General features: G+C 33.5%; 1 protein-coding gene across 1 annotated transcript; it reads right to left on the bottom strand.

Annotated features, from left to right (window-relative positions):
* Positions 1 to 301: 301 nt before the first annotated feature.
* On the bottom strand, positions 302 to 14,001 carry VIP (vasoactive intestinal peptide). The gene is made up of 7 exons (XM_049764746.1): positions 13,842 to 14,001; positions 12,476 to 12,584; positions 10,213 to 10,317; positions 9,186 to 9,290; positions 8,293 to 8,424; positions 7,426 to 7,482; positions 302 to 356 (listed from the first exon to the last, which is right to left on the bottom strand). The coding sequence occupies exons 2-7, from the start codon at positions 12,580 to 12,582 to the stop codon at positions 302 to 304; spliced, it is 561 nt and encodes a 186-aa protein (XP_049620703.1). The 5' UTR covers positions 12,583 to 12,584; positions 13,842 to 14,001.
* Between the last annotated feature and the right edge of the window lie 5,508 nt (positions 14,002 to 19,509).

Here is a 19,509-nt window from a genome sequence, read left to right on the forward strand (position 1 = left end):
GTCTATTGATATGATCATATGGTTTTTATTTCTCTTTTTTGTTGATATAATTATGTTGATTGATTTACTTATGTTAAACCATCCTTGTCTTCCTAAAGTGAATAGTAATTGGTTGTGGTGTATGACCTTGAGGAGACATTGGATCCTATTTTCCAGAATTTTGTTGAGGATCTGGGGTTGGAGATGCCCGACCCTGGGGAGGAGTTCCAGGGATCGGGGATTCCTAAGGTCTGAGGAAATCCCACTGCTCAATTGAGGAGACACAAACCTTGGAGGATGCAATCACACAGGTTTATTTCAATCACAGGACGTCCTGGATCCACTCACAGTCCACCTGACGCAGCAGGAATTTTGATCTGTAGTGAGACCCCTAGTATCCACATTTACAAACATTTAAGGGAATTCATATGATAATGAGTATACAGGTCAAAGCATTTCATAGGTTTATACAGTTTGAATCATCCAATAATTTTTTTTTTCAGAAAAGGTGCAATTTTCTGTCTGTTCAGCCCCTTCATGACTTAATTTACCCCCTACTCCTAGACTGATGGCATGCAGAGATACGGGTTGGACCTTCAGGTGGTCGCATAATCTACAGGGTGGAGAAGCTGCCTGTTCAGATCCTTCATGATATCATTTTACCCCAACTCCCAGACTGATGGTATGCAGAGATACAGGTTGTCTCCCAATCCACAGGGTGGAGAACCCATTCTCTTGACAGCATAGTGAACAGAGCGATTAGGGGAAGGGAGCCTTGTTCATTATATCAGGCAAACCAGGGGCAGAAGCAAGAATAACATTAAACTAGATTTTACTCTTATTCTATACCTATGTGTTATTCTTTATATACCTATGTGTTATTCCTTTTTAGTGACTATGTGCAATTATTCCTCCCTAATCTTCAAGGGCCATCTATCCTCTGTGGGGATCTCCTCTGGGAGGGTCAAGGTGTTTCTCTGTTGGAATGTAAGGTGATTAATTGGTTTCCCCTTCCTTCAAGGTATCTGATGGAAAAAAAGATGTCCTTGCATTCCTTGGAATGTCCTTTGTTCTTTACAGCCTGATCCCAGGAATCAGTTGTCTCCTTGGGCCTAGTTTTTCTTACCTTGAAAATTGCAGCCTATGACTAAAGTTGCAATCCCACTTATTAGTAAGAAATCACTATTCCTATTAAAACTAAGAACATACTATGTCAAAATATCAAAAGGTACACACTGAAATCCAAAGTTAAAAGTTTACACACCCAAATCAAAAGTCACCTTTTTCCCAGACTCACCAGTTATTGTGGGCGTTTTCTTGCTGTTATTGTTTTTGTTGTTGCTGAACTTTGTGAATGTTCTATAGAGGTGATTATTTGTCCTTTCTTTGTTGTTGTTATGTGAATATCTTGTTACAGTCATGTGGGTGTCATTTTATTTAACTGGAGTTTCTTTTATCCGTGGAAAAATATTTCTATTTCATATAGCATCATTTAAATTTTGTCTCCATTAACTTTGGTAGTGGAATGATATTAAAGACCATTTTTTGCCCAGTCCCTGAAGAGTTCTGTCTATGTTTTTCTCAATATACTTTATGATTTCTGGTCTTACATCTACAGTATTTTCAGCGTATAAGATGACCCTCTAATTTTAGTCTTCTCAGACTCTGGCCAATCTGAGCAGGCTTTCTACAGTGTAGATTCGGGTACAGAACATTGTATAATTTTTTTTTTTTGGTTTCTGGGTCACACCCAGAAGTGCTCAGGGGTTACTTCTGGCTCCATGCTCAGAAATCGCTCCTGGCAAGCTCAGGGTACCTCCATGCTATCTCTCCGGCCCCAGAACATTGTATAATTTGCATGCATAAAAAGCCTGCTTAGATTGGCTGAGTTAGAGAGGCAGTCCGAACAGCCTTGCAGTGATTGGTGCAGGATCGAGTTGGAAATTTTGTTCAGACAATTTTCATTTAGTGGCATATTGAAATGTTTTTTTGGGATATACTCTGTGTGTATAAGACAACCCCCAATTTTCAGTTGACTTTGTAGTTTCAAAAGTAGTCTTATAATCCGGAAAATACAGTAGGTTTTTAATCTACATTGAAGTAATTTTTGTGTGTAATATGAGATGGTTCCTGTTTGCTTATATTTTACAAGTTATTATCTAATTTTTCTAATATCAAGAAGGCTTTTCTTGCACCACATTATGAACCCAAAACAACTTCATTTAAACTGGGAAACCTCTTCCATAAAGTGAACTTTTTTTTTAATTTTTATTTTGATCATAGTGGCTTACATATCTTTCACATTAGTATTTTCCGTACATATTAACATTGAATCAGGGGAATATCCACCACCAAATTTGTCCTACCCCCTTCCCCGTTCCCTTTCCGCAACCCATATCCCCCACCATCACCCCCCAGGCTGCTAGAGTAGGTGGTCCCCTCTTTGTCTAGCTTACTATCAGTGATCATACATCTGTTTGGTCCTGGTGTCCTTCCTTGTTCCTCCCTCTATTTGAGAGGTTAACCTAGATAAATCGAGTTATGTGGTTTTGTTTGAGGGAAAATTACAATTAGTTTCTGGGTACCTCAATATCTTGAGCTTTAACAACTCCCATCTATTTGCTAGATTTTCCCAATCTTTGCCTCTAGCCTAGCATTTCCTTTGAACACTTCATGTCAATCAACAACTCCCAATGACTCCAAAACAAAGATAACCTTCCCTTTGAAAGGTTCTTTCCCCGGTCTCTCCCTTATCAATAACCACTTTTACTTTTTCTTCCATAGTTAATCTCTAAGTAAACCATTTGATTTTGTGTTCAAGATATCAGCTCTCACCATCTGCCCTGCTTGTAACCACATACCCCTTCATGTTTCATCTGGTTTGTAGCTGAGGTCTCTTAATTCATCTTCCTCCCAGCTATCCTCCAAGTTTTCCCCTTACTCTGTTCTTAATGCAGTTCTGGTAATACTATGCTCATATCAAAACTCCACTCTGTCCCTGTGACCAGTCATGATTAAATAACTTCTCTGGTCTCTGGCCAAATTTTCCTGTGATTTTTATTCTCTTTCTGTCACCTTGACTTCCATACTCTTCTGATTTCCCAATACCCTTCTGTCACTTCAAACTGTTTCCTTTGCCTAGAACTTTACATTCTAATTTTTTTTATATTTCTTGGAGAAATAGGGAATAGAGTAAAAAGATTTGTACAATAAGATAAAAATTCTTCTGCATTACATACAAATTATATCACCATCATGCTCTCACTTGGAATTTAGAGCTTCTTTTATTGTTTATTTTGGAACAATACCCAACAGTACTCAGGGACCATGCTTGGTGGTGCTGGGCTACACAGGGTTGTGGCCATAATAGCATACAAGGAAAGTGCCTTAACTTTTGCACTTTCTCTCTTGCCCAATTATAAGTTTTCTATGCACAAACCACAACCACAACTTTTCTATTTTCAGCTTTGTGGTTTGTATAGGAAGTTTTTTCCTTTTCTGTGGATTCAAATATAAACAAAACAATAAAATTAGTCTTTTTTACTTTGTCTTGTATAAATTCTTTGCAATTACTGATCTTCAATGATTAGCGTCATTTTGTATGTGGCAATTAAACTGAGTAAAGTTTTTCCTTCTGATATGATTCTAGATTAAATGGTTAGGGTCTGTATGGGTCTCACATTTTTTGCCCTTACTTCATGCCTTTTTGGAGTGAAAATTTAAGATTCATGTTCTATGATTTCAAAGGACATGTTCCTGGAGCTTGTAGTTAATCTTATGACAGTATGCTTCATGTGTAGAGACACACAGTCTTTTAAGGCCAAGGAGAGTTTTTCTCTTAATTTACTCAATGTTTGCTGTGCCTATGGAAAAAAATTAACAACAACAACAACAAAAAGCACCTGACACATGCACCCCCTTTATTTTATTTTATTTTATTTATGTCTTCTAGATAGTGGCTCCCACCATTTTTCATAGAGCCTTTGGGACATGTATCACTTTGGTTTACCTCATATTTCTATATTTTTTACAAAGAAAGAAAAGGAAAAATAAAAGCAGGGGATGGGGCTTAGGTATCAAGGAGTCTCAGGTGCATTGGGTGGGAAAAATGGCCATAACTAAATACCCAAGCCAAAGTCAACAATAGAATCAAGAGGCCCAAACTATAACAATCTAAATACAAAATGGACCTGTTACACTGGCAGTCTAGGGGTTTACAGGTGGATGTATGAGATGCATGCCGGGAACTATGGTGGAGGGAGGTCAACATTGGTGGTGGCCCTAATTCACTGTCATTATATGCCTGAAATAAATCTATGAGAGACTTGTAATTCACAATGGTCTCAATAAAAATTTAAAATAAAAAACAAATTTATTATTTGTATTACTGGAAGACAGTACCTAACCAGAAACAAGGTCATCCAGAGAGACTAGGGGAAAAATACCTTGTCCTCTTTTGCACTATGATACTATGTTCTGGTTATAGTGCCTTAGTGGAAGGCATCAAATAGAAGAGAAGATCATGTACACTTTGTGTTCTTTCACTTCACTATTTGGATTAAAAATGGGATATCTGTAATATCAGTATAAATTTTGAATCATAAATTAAGGGATAAAAAAGTCAGAAATGAGCTGGAAGGGTGTTTAGATCATATGAGGGCTTCACAAATCAACCATCTACTAACCCTACAAGTTTTGCTTCTGGCTTATGTAAGAAAAAATTTCTCTGTTTTGTAAATCTCTGTTACTTGACAAATTCACCCACAATCAAACATAACCCTACTTGAATCATCACAAAACATTAGTGCTGGGGAATTTAGACTATAACTTTAGTAAATTACTGCTGTTGGGTTTAAATGAATCAGAACACCACAAATTATCCATAGTGATAGTCAAAGGTCTTTATTGTCTATATTAAGTTTCTTACAGTTATTTTGGAAAAATAGTTATGTCTCCACATAAACTCACTCAGGAATCTCATATGCCCCCAACACATTATTTGCTTGACTATAAAAAATGATCACTGAAAATAAATATTCCATTTACCTTACATTTGTCACATTCATAACATAATCAGTAAGGACTGTAAAATAACAATAAGAAGAGGCTATTTTCTTTGACTGAAACACTTCATCAGAAAAGAACCTTTGCCACTTTGGAAGATTTTCAATATCATTTAAAATAAATGTTTTCTACTAAGATGGACATGCAGAATTTCTATTAAAAGTATTTTATGATGAGTATCATTTTGTTCTTCAGCCTAGTGCTCTCATAGCCTTTATGAAGTTTATCTAACACACCATTCTAGATATGAAACATCCAAATTTATATACTTTGATTATCTGTTTTACTCTTCTGTGTAGTTAATTATGTGCTATCAAAAAATTCTTTTATTTTGTTCTGTTACTATCCTTACACTAAGCCTCTTATAATCGGAATTTAACCTAATGTTTATTATCATGAAATATATTTCATTTGAAATGGTTCACAAGGATATGAAATTATAGAATTTTCATGAGTTAAAGACAAATGTTAGAACTCTTAAATAATATTTACAGTGTAAACATCACAATAATTACATTAGGATGCAGTAAGTCACAACATTCATAACACAACATGTTTTATTTGGTTTTGATATTGAAGTTTTTTTCTTGAATGACTTATATAGAACACAAAATGTAATTACTTTGCTTTTCATTTTCTTCAGAATTCTGAAAAAGAAATAATTGATGTTTTAAGAATGAAACTGTCACTTACAGCATTTCAATCTTACACAGTTGTCAATTAATTTTATAAACATGTTTCTTTGTCCCTTGTCAATAGCCTGTGATAGAGTATTAAATATAATAACAAGAGAAATATTACCAAATAACTGATTATCAGTTAGAAAGCTGGAATGTAAAGAAAGGTTTTATTATGTTCTAATAATTACTTCCTTACATTTTTGACATGGAACTTCTTATTAAAAGAAGTTGCTCAACAGCACCCATTCAAAAAAGACAAGAACAAAGGAAAAATTTTATGATCTTAAAAGTTACAAATGACTTCGTGGCTAATCATCCTTAATATTTTACTACCTTTTCTATTTCTATTTTTAATTTTTTATTGAGACCATTGTGAATTACATGTCTTTCATAGTTGTATTTCAGGCATTTAGTGACAGTAAAATAGGGCCATTCCCACCACCAGTGTTGACCACCCTCCACCTCTTGCATCCCTTACCTCCACCCTAAACCCCCAGGTCCAAGTGTAACAGGTCCATTAAAACCTTTTCTATTTCTTAGCAACATCATTTAACTTTGTGGGCTGAACTAAAAGGGCTTGTTTCTCTGAATTATCTATGAATGGCAAGGACTATTCATTATAGAATAATCTTGGTCATGAACTTCTCTTAGAACTGAAGAAATAAAACAAAATCACTTGTCTGTCCTTGATGAATTTCAAGAAATTCTCATATGTAAGCCCCAGAAAATGAAGTTAAACTGTCTTTGGCTTAGGCAAAGCTTTACATTCATTTTTCCTGACTGCATGAAAGTGAATAATCTAGCTTCTCTCAACAGTTTGCATGCACATCTGTTATAACACTCTATTTTATCACACCTTATTATTTGTGATTGCTTTAATTCTGCAATAAGAGTTGAGCACATATAATATGAGAATCCTATAGCCCATAAGCTAAAAATACTTTGTAGATTCTTAGAGAATAAGTTTTGTTGACCTCTAATGTAATCTAGTTATGACTAAAATTTTATACACATTATAAATATATTTTATGCATTAATGTAAACATTAAAATAACTCTGGGAAGAAATATTTTCTTAGTTAATACTCATATAAAAACTTCTATAATTACAAGTTTCTTCATTCATGAAGAATAAAGCCTGTTCATACTTTCTCTTTTAAAAATATTTTTCAGTCAAGACTATTGGATTTATAAGCACTTATGCTCACTTAATAGGTACAATGAGTCAAATTTAATTTCTCTGCTTGATGTTTGCTCTGTTTCAATAAATGCAATTAGACCCAGAGTGCCTTTGTATTTTCAGAATAATAAGTCATGCTGTGATTTGCTCATATCCCCTGAATTTAAATGAGGTGTTAAAAGTCAACCAGTACATCCAAACTTCAGTTCATTAAAGTTGCCAAGGTTCATTCTCAAAAGGAAAGGCCATTTTTTTCTATGAGGGAGAGACTGTCTCCTCTCTTACAAATCTGCACAAAAGAATAAGAGAAGTGGAAAGGAGTACCAGGAATGGTCTGCCCATTGTGAGCACTCTGGAGTCAGAAAGACTGTTGGCTGTGTGGGGGTCCATTTTACGGGAAAGTGTCCTTTTGAGTTGCGTTCTTATACTAATCAATGCAGGACGTGAATGCAAAGATGTGACTACAGGGCCTGTCACCTACTCAAGCTAGATGATGGCCCCAAGAATGCACAGATATACTTACCCTTGGGAAGTTGTCAGCAGCTTGGGTTCCTGGAACTTTTCCATCATTTTTCTAGCTCTTCAGAAAAAGCAAAAGATTCTCCCTCACTGCTGCAGATCAGGAAAACAAAAAAGTCGAGTTACAGCACTAAAGAGAGAATCTTCTGGGACTTACACTTTGTGCTCTGTCAAGTGCTCTGGTGCTAACCAATTACCCCTGTAGTTAGTGACCTGTGACTTTTCCCCCAATCACAAACTTTTAAAATGATTCTTATAACAATCTCCTGGACCAAGATAATCACCTTATCTAAAATCCCCCTAGTAGAATTGTTCTTAAAACTCATAACCAAAGTCAAAAATACTACCATTTTAAAATAGATTCCATCTCCAGTTTATAGGACCCCCTTATTTATGCATTGTAGAGAGCCACATTTTGTATGGACTCTAAAAATACAAAACCTTGTGGTTTTATTTGGTAAAATTAGTATATTGAATTTTCATATAAAGGGAACTCCGTGTGATATGAAATTCCTATTTAACTGTGCTTTTACATCCTTAAAAGCCAGATAAGAAAACTTGCTGACAGATTTAGACTTCCTAGTGTGCAGTTATTTTTAATCCTGCAGACACAAAAAAACACTGTCATTAACTGAGGAGTTCTTTCATTAAAAACACAAATAACTTGATTTTATCACTAATTTCCTGGGAGGTTGTTGTGGGTGAAGTTCAGATATCAGTATTTTTAAAATTCCCCAGGATAATCTAATGTCAAAGTAATTATTCTTATTGCTTCACAGGAAGTAAGCTAGAAAAATCCAATTCCATAGGTGACTTTGATTTGAAAGGTTATGGATAATTTTTCATTTGAGCAAGTTTCCCATTTCTTTACCTCCTCTTCCCATTCAGAATTGAGTTCAGGTATTTCTTTACAGCCATTTGCTTTCGAAGGCGAGTATAGTTATCAGTAAAGACAGCGTCTGAGTGGCGTTTGATTGGTGCTTTGTCTTCAGAAACATTGTTGCTAGGTGAGAGAGAAGAATCAAACGTTTTAAAATGAAATGATCAATTTGCCAAGTTACACATTTCTTGGCATCATGTAAGAAAGGAATCCCAGAGCCCAGTTCATTTTGTATCACAAATAGTTTAAAAGAAAAAAAGAAATTTCTATTTAAAAACAGGAGAACATGAAATAATCCAAAGTATCTTAACATTTATTGAAACTGTCTTAAATTGAGCAATAATATCTACAAAATGAGCAAATAATTTATCAAAAAAATATGGAATACATGAAGTTGAGTTCTGTCATTGGAAAAAAATTTATAAAAATAGCTGTCACCTTAGTGCTATTTAAATATTCAGTTATTGATCATTTTTAAAATAAGCTTCCAGTGTTTGATTTGAGTATGAACTGAAAAATAAAATGTTACTCTGATTCAATTTGATCACAGATATATAAATAATTGGTAGTTAAGAAAAATTTGTGACTGGAGTCCATAAATATATTACTAGAAAGCAGTATTTTTAATGTAGCTATAATTTGTTACAATCTTTAATCTGCTATATTTACAGAAGAATATAAATATATAATAGCAGCATTTCATCAATCCTGCTATAATCTTCTATAACCTTTAATCTGCTATATTTTACAAAAGAATATAAAATTTTTAACTTAATGGAAAAACTCTTAAGTTATCAATTATGAACAAAAGTCAAAAGAGGAAATATTGATATGTCAGGTTAATGATATCGGGTAATCTAAAAAAAGTTATGCTTTTTGTTTACCTAACTCTCTTTCCTATAAGGGACTCAAGATATTTTTTGGCAGAAATTTGACCCAAGAGTCTACTGTAATCACTGGTAAAGACGCCATCAGCATGCCTGGCATTCCTAAAACAAAGAAAGAAAGGTAGAAATTATTGTGTAGATGTTCTCTAATGTATCATCTGGTTGATTAAATAATAAAAATTCTCAGTTTATTATGAAAGCTTCTCCTGTAAACATATATATTAGCATATTATCTAATGAACATTATTTTCTAGTCATTTATACCAAGATATATTTTATATTTTATATCCCAATCTTTATAAAATTAAGTAAATTAGCCTTATTAAAAATAATTCAATATTAATTACTAAAGGTGAACTGCATGACTATTGTCTTAGAAATATTGATTATAAAATATATTTAAAATTTTCTGTTTTTTAATGCTGCTTTATTTAAGCTGTCCTAAATAAGACATACAGTAGAATAAATAAACCTGATATTAACAAAAGACCCTTTTATACCTTTTGTTATATATTTTGCCAAAATATTGAGGAAAAGGGTCTTTAGAGTTAAAGAGGGTTTGTCAATTGATCTTTCCAGTGGGTTCAGGAATCACTTGTATTTGGTCTTCAGTAAAAAACTACTAAAGACTATACTTAATGCTGCTCAAGAGAGCTTTTCCAGGAATTTCATTTGTTATTAAGTATTTTCTTTACACAGAATTTGAACTCTTGCTTTAGATTTCCTACAATATTAAATCATGAATGCTGTAGGTAGTTTCACAAGAATTGATATAATTCTGGTGTCAAGATTTTGTGTAATGGAGTAGAACTGAATGATATTTTTCAACCTGGCTAGCTGTACTTTTCCAAACAAAAATCATGGATAGTAGAAAGGACTTCAACAAAATATTAGACCGAGTGTATGAGTATGGATACCTGTGATGTTTGCCATATTCTAAAAACAGTGCCATGGTTACAACAGAGATATAAAATCGACTTAAATATATATATTATCTGAAATAAAGCTCAATAAAGACACTCACCTTGACACATAGGGGATGTCATTTTCAGCTAAGACATTTTGGAAAATGTCAGTGTCTGCTTTAAGTGATATTTGGTCAGGCTCATGCTCTCCTTCAAATGGTGTTCTGTTAATCAATATATTGGCAAAAATGTTTAAACACATCTTTTTCAAAGAATAGTGGTTCATGATCTTACAATTATTTGAAATCAGATACTCAAAATCCTTAGAAAACAAAATCAATTCACCCTATACAATTAGTATAAACCAAATTAATGGGTTCTATTAGTGGGTTACGAAAGGAAAAATAGTCAGTTTTATTATTTCATAATATAGATGCCACATAACCTATAAAAACTCTATGTCTGGAACAAGCTACTTTGCTAAATACAATTAGAGCATACTTTCTCAGTCCAATCTTCACTTTGCTAGTTACATTTGACAAGCAGAAAGATTTTTATGAAATGGAAACTCTGGAAGTTTCCAAATACCTACCATGAGAACTGGGATCAATTAATATATCTATTGGTATTTAGTATTATTGGTACTACTATCTACTTAAATCATTCTCTTTTTTCTTTCTTTCTTTCTTTCTTTCTTTCTTTCTTTTTTTTTTTTTTTTTTTTGGTTTTTGGGTCACACTCGGCGGTGCTCAGGAGTTACTCCTGGCTATCTGCTCAGAAATAGCTCCTGGCAGGATCGGGAGACCATATGGGACACCGGGATTCGAACCAACCACCTTAGGTACTGGATCGGCTGCTTGCAAGGCAAACGCCGCTGTGTTATCTCTCCAGCCCCCTTAAATCATTCTCAAAATCTGAATATTAGCACTCTGGAGACTCTCAGGGGTTACTCCTGGCTCTGCCCTTAGAAATCACTCCTGGCAGGGTCAGGGGATCATATGGATGCCAGGAATCAAACCTGGGTCAGTCCAGGGCAGCTTTGTGCAAGACAAATAGCCTACAGCTGTGCTATCAGCTGTAAAGCTGCTTTTCTTTTTTAAGTCCCCTACACTTGGCCTTCATGTAATAGATTTCTCTGTATTGATCAAATTCAAAGAAATCTCTCCATAGCTGAATATTTATTCGTTTGATATGAACTCAAAGAAATATCTCCACAGCTGAATATTTGTTCTAATTTGATATACTTGGGGTTCTGATTTCCAATGAACTGCATTGATGCATTTTAAATAACAATGAAGAGTTTTTTCTTACATAATTTAGAATACTCAACCACACTGGCCATACATGCTTATTTTAAACAAAAACACTATTAAAATTGTATGCATGTCTATATTTCCACTATATATAAAGTCACTAAGGAATATCTAGGTTTCTGGACACTTTTGTTATCTTTGGAGTTATTTAGTTGTAGTGGTCTGTCTACTCTGAATATCAAATCTAGTAGTAAAAGCAGACTTGAGTTGTCTTATGGTTGCTCATTTAGTGTGATATAATGCTTCTCTTGAAATAAAAATCATTCTGTTAAACTGTCAAAACAATATTAGATTTGGCTTTAAGCAGGCTTTACTGAGGTGACTAATAGCTAGGAGATTATTCACTCTGTTGAGCATCTTTCTACTCCAGGAATAGGAAAACAAGCAAATCAATGATTCTTTTGCCCTGTGATAGAGTGGTGCCTATACAGCAGAAGGAATGTTTGTGCTAATATAGTTTTATTTTTTCCTTAACTAGAATTCATTTAATTTGTTGCAGATAATCTTTAAATATCAGCTGTTAAGTGAATTTGAAATATAAACTCTAACATAGAATTAAAATCTAAGGATATATTTACCAAATATAAAATATTTTACTTATTGAGGGAGAGTATAGAGTATCTAAGTCAGTATATCAACCCATATTTTTTATTATTTGCTAATTGGTTTTTATATAAATTTCTAACAATTTTATTCATGTTTTTCCAATGAACTATAATGTACTGATTATTTCTTGATCTTGAAAATTAACTAAGACAGACAATAGACAGCTTATCTATTTTTCATAAGAAATTGAACTAAACTGAGGATTCAATATATAAAAATGATTTACATAAAACTGTTTATTAATAAAAGAAAACCACTTTATTTTTAACTTGTTTGGAAATATGCCCCACCTAAAACTAGGGGATCTTTGAATGAATTTGAGGACTCAGAATAATCCTATTAACATGAAGTTGAACAAACAACACACCTGCCCAAATATTTGAATAATCAAAATTTTAAAAATAAATTCAAAAGAACATAGGAAGATTGGAGGAATGTTTAACAGAACTGACTGAGAACTTACCGCACAGCAGAAGGTGCTCTTAAAAGAGGCCATGCTAAGGATTGAGAGAAGAATATACTGGAAAGTGTGAGGAACACAAGGAACTGGGACTTACTTCTGGTTTCCATCTCTAAGAGAAAGATAAAAAGAGGGGTGTGAGAGAGAGAGAGAGAGAGAGAGAGAGAGAGAGAGAGAGAGAGAGAGAGAGAGAGAGAGAGAGAGAGAGAGAGAGAGAATCACATCAGCTTTTCTACCCATAAATATCACCATCAAAACCAATTTTGATTATCTGGCAAGAGTTTGAATATTTTCAGAGTTTGGTAGAGGATGGAAGTCATTTTGTACTTCCTGAACAAGTTGAAATATTATCAAGTTGGAAATCAAATCTTGATTTAAAAGACAGGTGTTTGGAAAAGCAGAAGAATTTTCAACTGTTGCCACTGTCTTTCAAGGTACAGATATCAAACTATGTTCTTATAGTACTGAAAACAATTGGGAGGGAAGACATTCTTCTTTTAGCAGTCATATGGTCAAAAGTTTGAGTGTTTCTAAGTAAACAGCTTCACAAAAAACTGATGATTTTGTATACTTTAAATCTTTAGTATCTTATTAAATTATAACTGAAGTAGTTCTTAACTAAAAATGAAAATACATAGTGTATATATATATCAGTAAACAAAATTTATTTTGTATACACTTTTCTTCTCTCTCTTTTAACTGTAGACATATTACTTGTATATTATTTCCTTAAACCTGAATGTGAACGAATTAAGCCAATGAGAATTACAAACAAAAATATTAAGCTATATGTTACTATGTGATGTTACTATATGATGTTTTATACAAAGGAAATCTATATATTAAAGACAAAGTTTGTGTCTTTTATATTAACTCTATGTACCCACTTCATTTAAAAATAGTTCCAAGAAACAAACTCAGTATTTACTGTCTAGTTTTCTTGTTAGCTATTAAAAAAAAACACCCACATTATTTAAAACTTAAAACTAAAAACAAAAATTTTCTCGGTTTACAAAAATACAATGAAGAAAAACACTTAAAAGACAAATTGACAAATTGGAATTAAAAACAATGTGCTACAGGATTATTCAGTCGAAATTAAAAGTTCTACTTGAATCCATTGCTTTTAAATTTTTTAGTTCAAAAGGAAGTTGTATTCAGCCAAAATAATTGGGAAGATCCTTTTGTTTGGGCTGAATTTGAGGCATGTATGCACTTAGCAGGTGACTTGGAAACATCTTTTTTTGCTGTTGTAAAGAATGAACTCTGCAGGTTTCTTTGTAAAAGATAGAACATTTCTTTTTAATCACCTGATTAAACTTCCAGAGAAAAAGGCAGGAAAAAGAAGAAAGGTGAAATTTTAACTTACCTTGCAGAGTTGTAGGGCTTTAGTAGGTTCGGGAGTCTTGGAGTTGTCCTTGTGCTGAATTTCTCTCAGGGCAAGGAAGACTACACCAATTTTTCTGCCTTCAGAGCTTAACCAGACCTTGGTGCTGGCTAAGGGTTTCCTGGTATCACCAGCAACTGCTTTTCACTCTACCCTGACAGGCACTTCAAAACCATGGTTTTATAGGGCTTACACTTAGCTCTGAGCAATCGCAAAGCTTTCTGAAAGACGTCACAGTAGTACTCCCACAGGATGAATAGGGCTTGAAATTCTTATTTAATTGTGATTATGTCTGATTTGTACAAATTTATAGTGAATAACATGAAGATGTAAGCTGTAGAGAGGAAATGTACTTTTCCTTAAACAAAAGAGGCACCCGATTCAATGTGAAAAAGTAATCATGAAATAAGAGAAGGATTAAAGTTATATGAAGGGCAACTGGAGTTCCTACAAAAAATTAAAACTTAGTTTGTTGGAAGAGAAGCAAAACAACAATCATGTAGATTCAAAATTTATTACAATCTTTGATTGTAAGGCAGCAATTCTCCTAAATTTTGATTTGTGGTACAAGTAAATCCAGATTCAAACTCTTGAGAAGTATTCTTACTTTTAAAATATAGAGAAACAAGTTTTCATCTATCTTTATTGCATTTTATTTACATTTGAACTAATCTAGAGATAAGAGTTTCAGAAAGCTTCTAGGATGGTATCAAATATAATTGAAGTGGAAGAGTAGTAGAAATGTTACTTTTACCTTTGTAAAAAGTCATGATTTCCATTTTGAAAGTTATGCATAATGTTTATAAATCTAGTGCTACATGGAGTCATTTTGTTTCCCCTTCTCTTCTCCATACCTCTAATATACAGTGACACTCATGACAGCTTTTGAATATTTCCAATATAACAATTTGGCAGGAAATTTCAGAAGAATATTTCAAAAACATTAGGAAAGTATTGAATAATTCTTAATGTGTGAGTTTCTCACATCAAAGTAGCCCCTCATATATTTTTATAGTGTAATGTAGAAATACACTCAAAGGAGCAACAAAGTGCAATGCTTTTTTTCCTCTTATAATTTCAAAATGTTTGTTTGTATATTCTCTTAAAGTTGGCTTTAAGATTCTTAAATGGAATGTCTCCAAAGCCCCTTTTGTTTTTTTCTAATATCTTTGTATTAAATAGTTTATTTAATTTGTTTTATTCAAAGTCAAGCTGATCCAGTAAAAGAATATCCTGCTATGCTTAATCACATTTTATAATCCAGTTACAAGAAAAATTAAATGAATTAAATTTCAAAATGTCTGGAAATTTGTTTTACAGTTGACAGGTCTGACTTAAGCCAGAGTTTGAAAGGCTTAATTCCAGGAAATCTTTTGTTGTTGTTGTTTTGTTTACCTGATTATTACAAACTAGAGGCTGAGAGTTTTCTAATATGAATTTAGTCTTTAGTCACCCAGTTTTCAGTAAGGCAATTTCATTTAAGAACAACAATACTAAAAGAAGTTAATTGGGAGCATGCAAATGATAAGCAGAAAAAAAATTTAAAAAGATGTAAATACTGATTGTCTAAGGAAATACATAGTTTTCAAAACTGGTGCTAGAGTAGTTTTCCCAATAACAAAAGATATGTTTTCTTATTATGGTAAATAATAAAAAGAGTAAGTTTATTGCCTGTAAAAAAATAAGCGAAATCAAAGAACTGCTTTTCTCCCTCTACAAATTTTTAAGCTGGGATTATTATAACTGGAATCAAAATGAGACGATAGCACCATCTGCAGGTTCTAAATTTTAATTCACAGATTGTTTTTATAAAATTTCTTTATTCTTTCAAAGTGGATGTAGACCAGAGACATTTTAACCACTTAAATAATGGCTGCTTCCAGATAAATAACTCTAAAAATACTATTTCTGAATTTAAACTGAATACTTTGTTTCTATAATGTTCATTAAACACACTCACAAAAAAAAACCAGGATGAATTTACTATTAAAATCTGATCTTTTCCTACTTTAATATATATTTTTGTCATTTCCCCACATCTCCAGAAAAATTGATTTTCAATGATGATTTTTGGTAAAGTGATTTATATTTATAACTACCACTCATTATACATAAAAATATACTCCAAGATCCCTCTTTTATAGTAAATAGATGCCAGAAAATTTAAATAATGTTTTCAATTAATAATCAATCAATTATTTAATTAATTAAATAATTTTGTAAAATATGTTTTTTTCAAATCTTTATTCATTTTCCCCCACCACCACCCTCCTTAAAAGCTCTGTTTTTCTATTCTAGGAAACCCTTTTTTTCCTATTTTCTTTTCTTTTCTTTTTTATTATTTAACCAACTTTATTACATACATGATTGTATTTGGGAAACCCTTTTTTGCTTTCAGGAAAGATTTGAGCTGAGGTCACAAACCCAGGTACTGCCCCCTGCTGGACATTCTCAAGTTGCTTCTTTATTTTATTTTTTATTTTTAGTAAAATCTTTATTTAAGCACATGATTGAAAGCGTGATCGTAGTTGGGTTTCAGTCATAAACAGAACACCCTCCTTCACCAGTGCAACATTCCCACCACCAATGCCCCCTTCCCTCCTTCTCCACCCTTGCCTGTATTTTTTTACAGTTACTTTATTAGATGTAAGTATGCGTAAGTACATATTTTTGCATACAAATATACATAAATTTATACAAGTTGTGAGTAATAGAGCAGGAACATGAGCTCATTTGGGATCAAATCTAGGCATTGGCATATATAGGTCATCTACTCTACAAATTGAACCACATCCCTAGCCTCCTCTTCCTCCTCCTCTTTTCTTATCTTCTTGTTCCTTTAAATTGACTTTCTTTGAATTGGCACTTCAGTGCTTCTAGTTTCTAGGAGGCTCTCCAGATCCATCCACATCCTCTGACTTCTGGGATTAGGGTTTAGTCAACAGCAGTCTCGGGTAGAAAAATCTATGCTGTTGTAGTGCATTCAGAAAGAAAAGAAAAGGAAGGAAGGAAGGAAGGAAGGAAGGAAGGAAGGAAGGAAGGAAGGAAGGAAGGAAGGAAGGAAGGAAGGAAGGAAGGAAGGAAGGAAGGAAGGAAGGAAGGAAGGAAGAGAAAGAAAGAAAAAGAAAGAAAGAAGAAAAAGAAAGGAGAAAAAAAGAGGAGAAAGAAAAGAAAAAGTGAAAGAAAAAGGAAGAGAGAAAACAAAGAAAGAAACAAAGAGAACAGAGAGAAAAAGAGAAAGAAAGGAAAAATTAAAGAGAAAAGCAAAAATTAAAGATGAAAGAAAAGTAAAAGAAAAGAAAGGAAGGAAAGGAAGGAGGGGAGGAAGAAAGGAAGGGAGAAAGGGAAGGTGGAAAAAAGAAAAAGTGTTGTGTATATGAGTAAGAGATGTGAGTGAATAGATTCTAGTGGGTGAGTACAATACTCTTTTCTAACTCCCTAATCCCCAGAAAGTTGGGGCCAGTGCCTGACACAGAACTGTCTTAAGAGAACATTCTATTTTTTAAATATATTTTTTATTTAAGTAACATGATTATAGTTGGGTTACAGTCATAACCAGAACACCCCCCTTCACCAGTGTAACATTACCCCTCCCCCCTTCCCATCCCCTACCTGTATTCGAGATAGGCATTCTACTACAGTTATTTGTTTTTAAGTTCAGTAAATTGTACTTTTTTTTCCTTAAAGGATAAGAGTAAAAAAATATAATAAAGGTTTGGCAATTGCCGTTGTTTGCATAGGTCCACAAAAAATGGGGAAAATGGAAAAAAATCCTTGACCTGATTGCAAAAAGGCCTCACCCCAGAAGTTTATTGGCATAAGACCGACTCTGGGTTCCAGGCCTACCAGTCCGTCCAACCCGAGTCATTCTCCGTAGTCCCAGTGAAACTTTTTCACACTTTAGCTATTGTTGGTATCAGATTCTTATATTTAAAGACTCTGAATTCTGTGCATTTCTTTCATCGATGTCAGGCTGATGTGGGGAGCATCCTTTAGTTTCAGCATACCATTAAATGCGGAGCGATCTGTCCTGCATGCAGACTGTTGCTGAGTCGTCTGGGTATTGGGAGCACTCTTTGGAGTAAGTCAATGCCAAAGCAGTGGTAGGTCTTCCCTGGTAGAGGCTTGGATCCTGGTACTGTTATAGACAATTGTGGTTAAAATCTTCTTGGACTTTATATGTGGGCTAGAGAGTAGGTCAGTCTCCCTCCTATTTAAAGAACTAATGTATAGATTACTCACTGTTTTCTTAGGTGGCAAGATCTGCAAGTGTTGGAAAGTTAAGTATTTGAAAGTTGCCCTAGGCTTGAACTAACCAGATTTTCAGTGTCTAGGACACCCTGAATCTTTTTTGTTACTGTGGTCCCCTTAAACCTTGTTTCCTGTTAATAGTTCATTGTCTTACCTGTTGACACCTAGTTACACGTCATTAACCTTATTTGTAATTTTTTTTTTTTTTTGGTTTTGGGTCACACCCAGCTACACTCAGGGATTACTCCTTGCTCCATGCTCAGATATCGCTCCTGGCAGGCTCAAGGGACCATATGGGATGCCAGGATTTGAACCACTGTCCTTCTGCATGCAAAGTAAATGCCTTACCTCCATGTTATCTCTCTGGTCCCTATTTGTAATATTTTTATTTGTGGCCCTTTGAACTATATTAGAGTTTTTGAAAATGTTAATTAAAAATATTACTTTTTTTTTACAGATGGTCCTCATAAAAAACAAATGTTGATAAAATGGTGACCCATAGACACAAATAGTCTAGACTGAAATATGTTGGATAGCCAATGAAAAGAAAGCAAAGGACAGTGAAAATTTTGACTCTGAAAATGGAGAAACAAACACTATTACTGGGAGAGTAAAATAGTGATAAACAGGGCTTCAATTGGTTTTAAGAAACCAGTAGGAAATATGGGAACATGCTTAGGAAACATGTGAATGCATGGATCCAGAAAAAACTGGAAAGACTTATTTTCTCCATGGCAATTAGAGGAGAAATGATTTCTTTTAGTGACTGAAACCCAACTACAGCCATGTTTGTAATCCCAGTCTTTAAATAAAGATATAACATTTTTAAAAATATAAAAAAGAAACTAAATAAATGTCACTTGTGGCTTAATGAGAAACATAAAATAAGACTTTGTAAGAAAAGTAAGTTGATCTCCTCTTTATATTTTTATATTTTTAATTGACTTAAAAATAGGAAATTTAGGCAAATTGAGAATCTCAATGGTGTAGTTTTTAAGTTTATTATTTTTGGGTGAGTTCATGTTGACCAGAAATAATTAAGTTCAGAAAATATTTTGAGTCAGTTGATAACATTTACAAAAATGAGAAATGAGAAATTCAGGAAGGAAGATGATGATTCATTCTGTTTGTAAAAGTTGGTTTTGAGTTATGTATGAGCCAACAATGCAAATCTTTAAAAAGATAATATATTATAAAATCCTTAAGCCCAGGATAATAATTTAGGACATATATTGATTTGAGAGTCACAGGAATCAATATTAAAGTAATTGCCACATGAATAAATGAGCATGCCAAAGCATAGGGTAACAAGAATAAATGACCAAGAAGATATTTTTGATGGAAATATCAGTGAAATAGCAATATTAAGGACAGAGGAAAAATACTAAACATACTTAAA

The sequence above is a fragment of the Suncus etruscus genome, chromosome 18, assembly GCF_024139225.1.
Source record: "Suncus etruscus isolate mSunEtr1 chromosome 18, mSunEtr1.pri.cur, whole genome shotgun sequence".
NCBI lineage: Eukaryota > Metazoa > Chordata > Mammalia > Eulipotyphla > Soricidae > Suncus > Suncus etruscus.

What these genes read in the sequence shown, in the direction of transcription:
- VIP (XM_049764746.1), bottom strand. Translation starts at nt 12,582, where the DNA reads ATGGAAACCAGAAGTAAGTCCCAGTTCCTTGTGTTCCTCACACTTTCC. An exon ending in ATTCTGAATGGGAAGAGGAG is followed by an intron (nt 7,483 to 8,292) that starts GTAAAGAAATGG and finishes CTTTTTCTGAAG; the next exon opens with AGCTAGAAAAATGATGGAAA. An exon ending in CTGCTGACAACTTCCCAAGG is followed by an intron (nt 357 to 7,425) that starts GTAAGTATATCT and finishes GTCTCACTACAG; the next exon opens with ATCAAAATTCCTGCTGCGTC.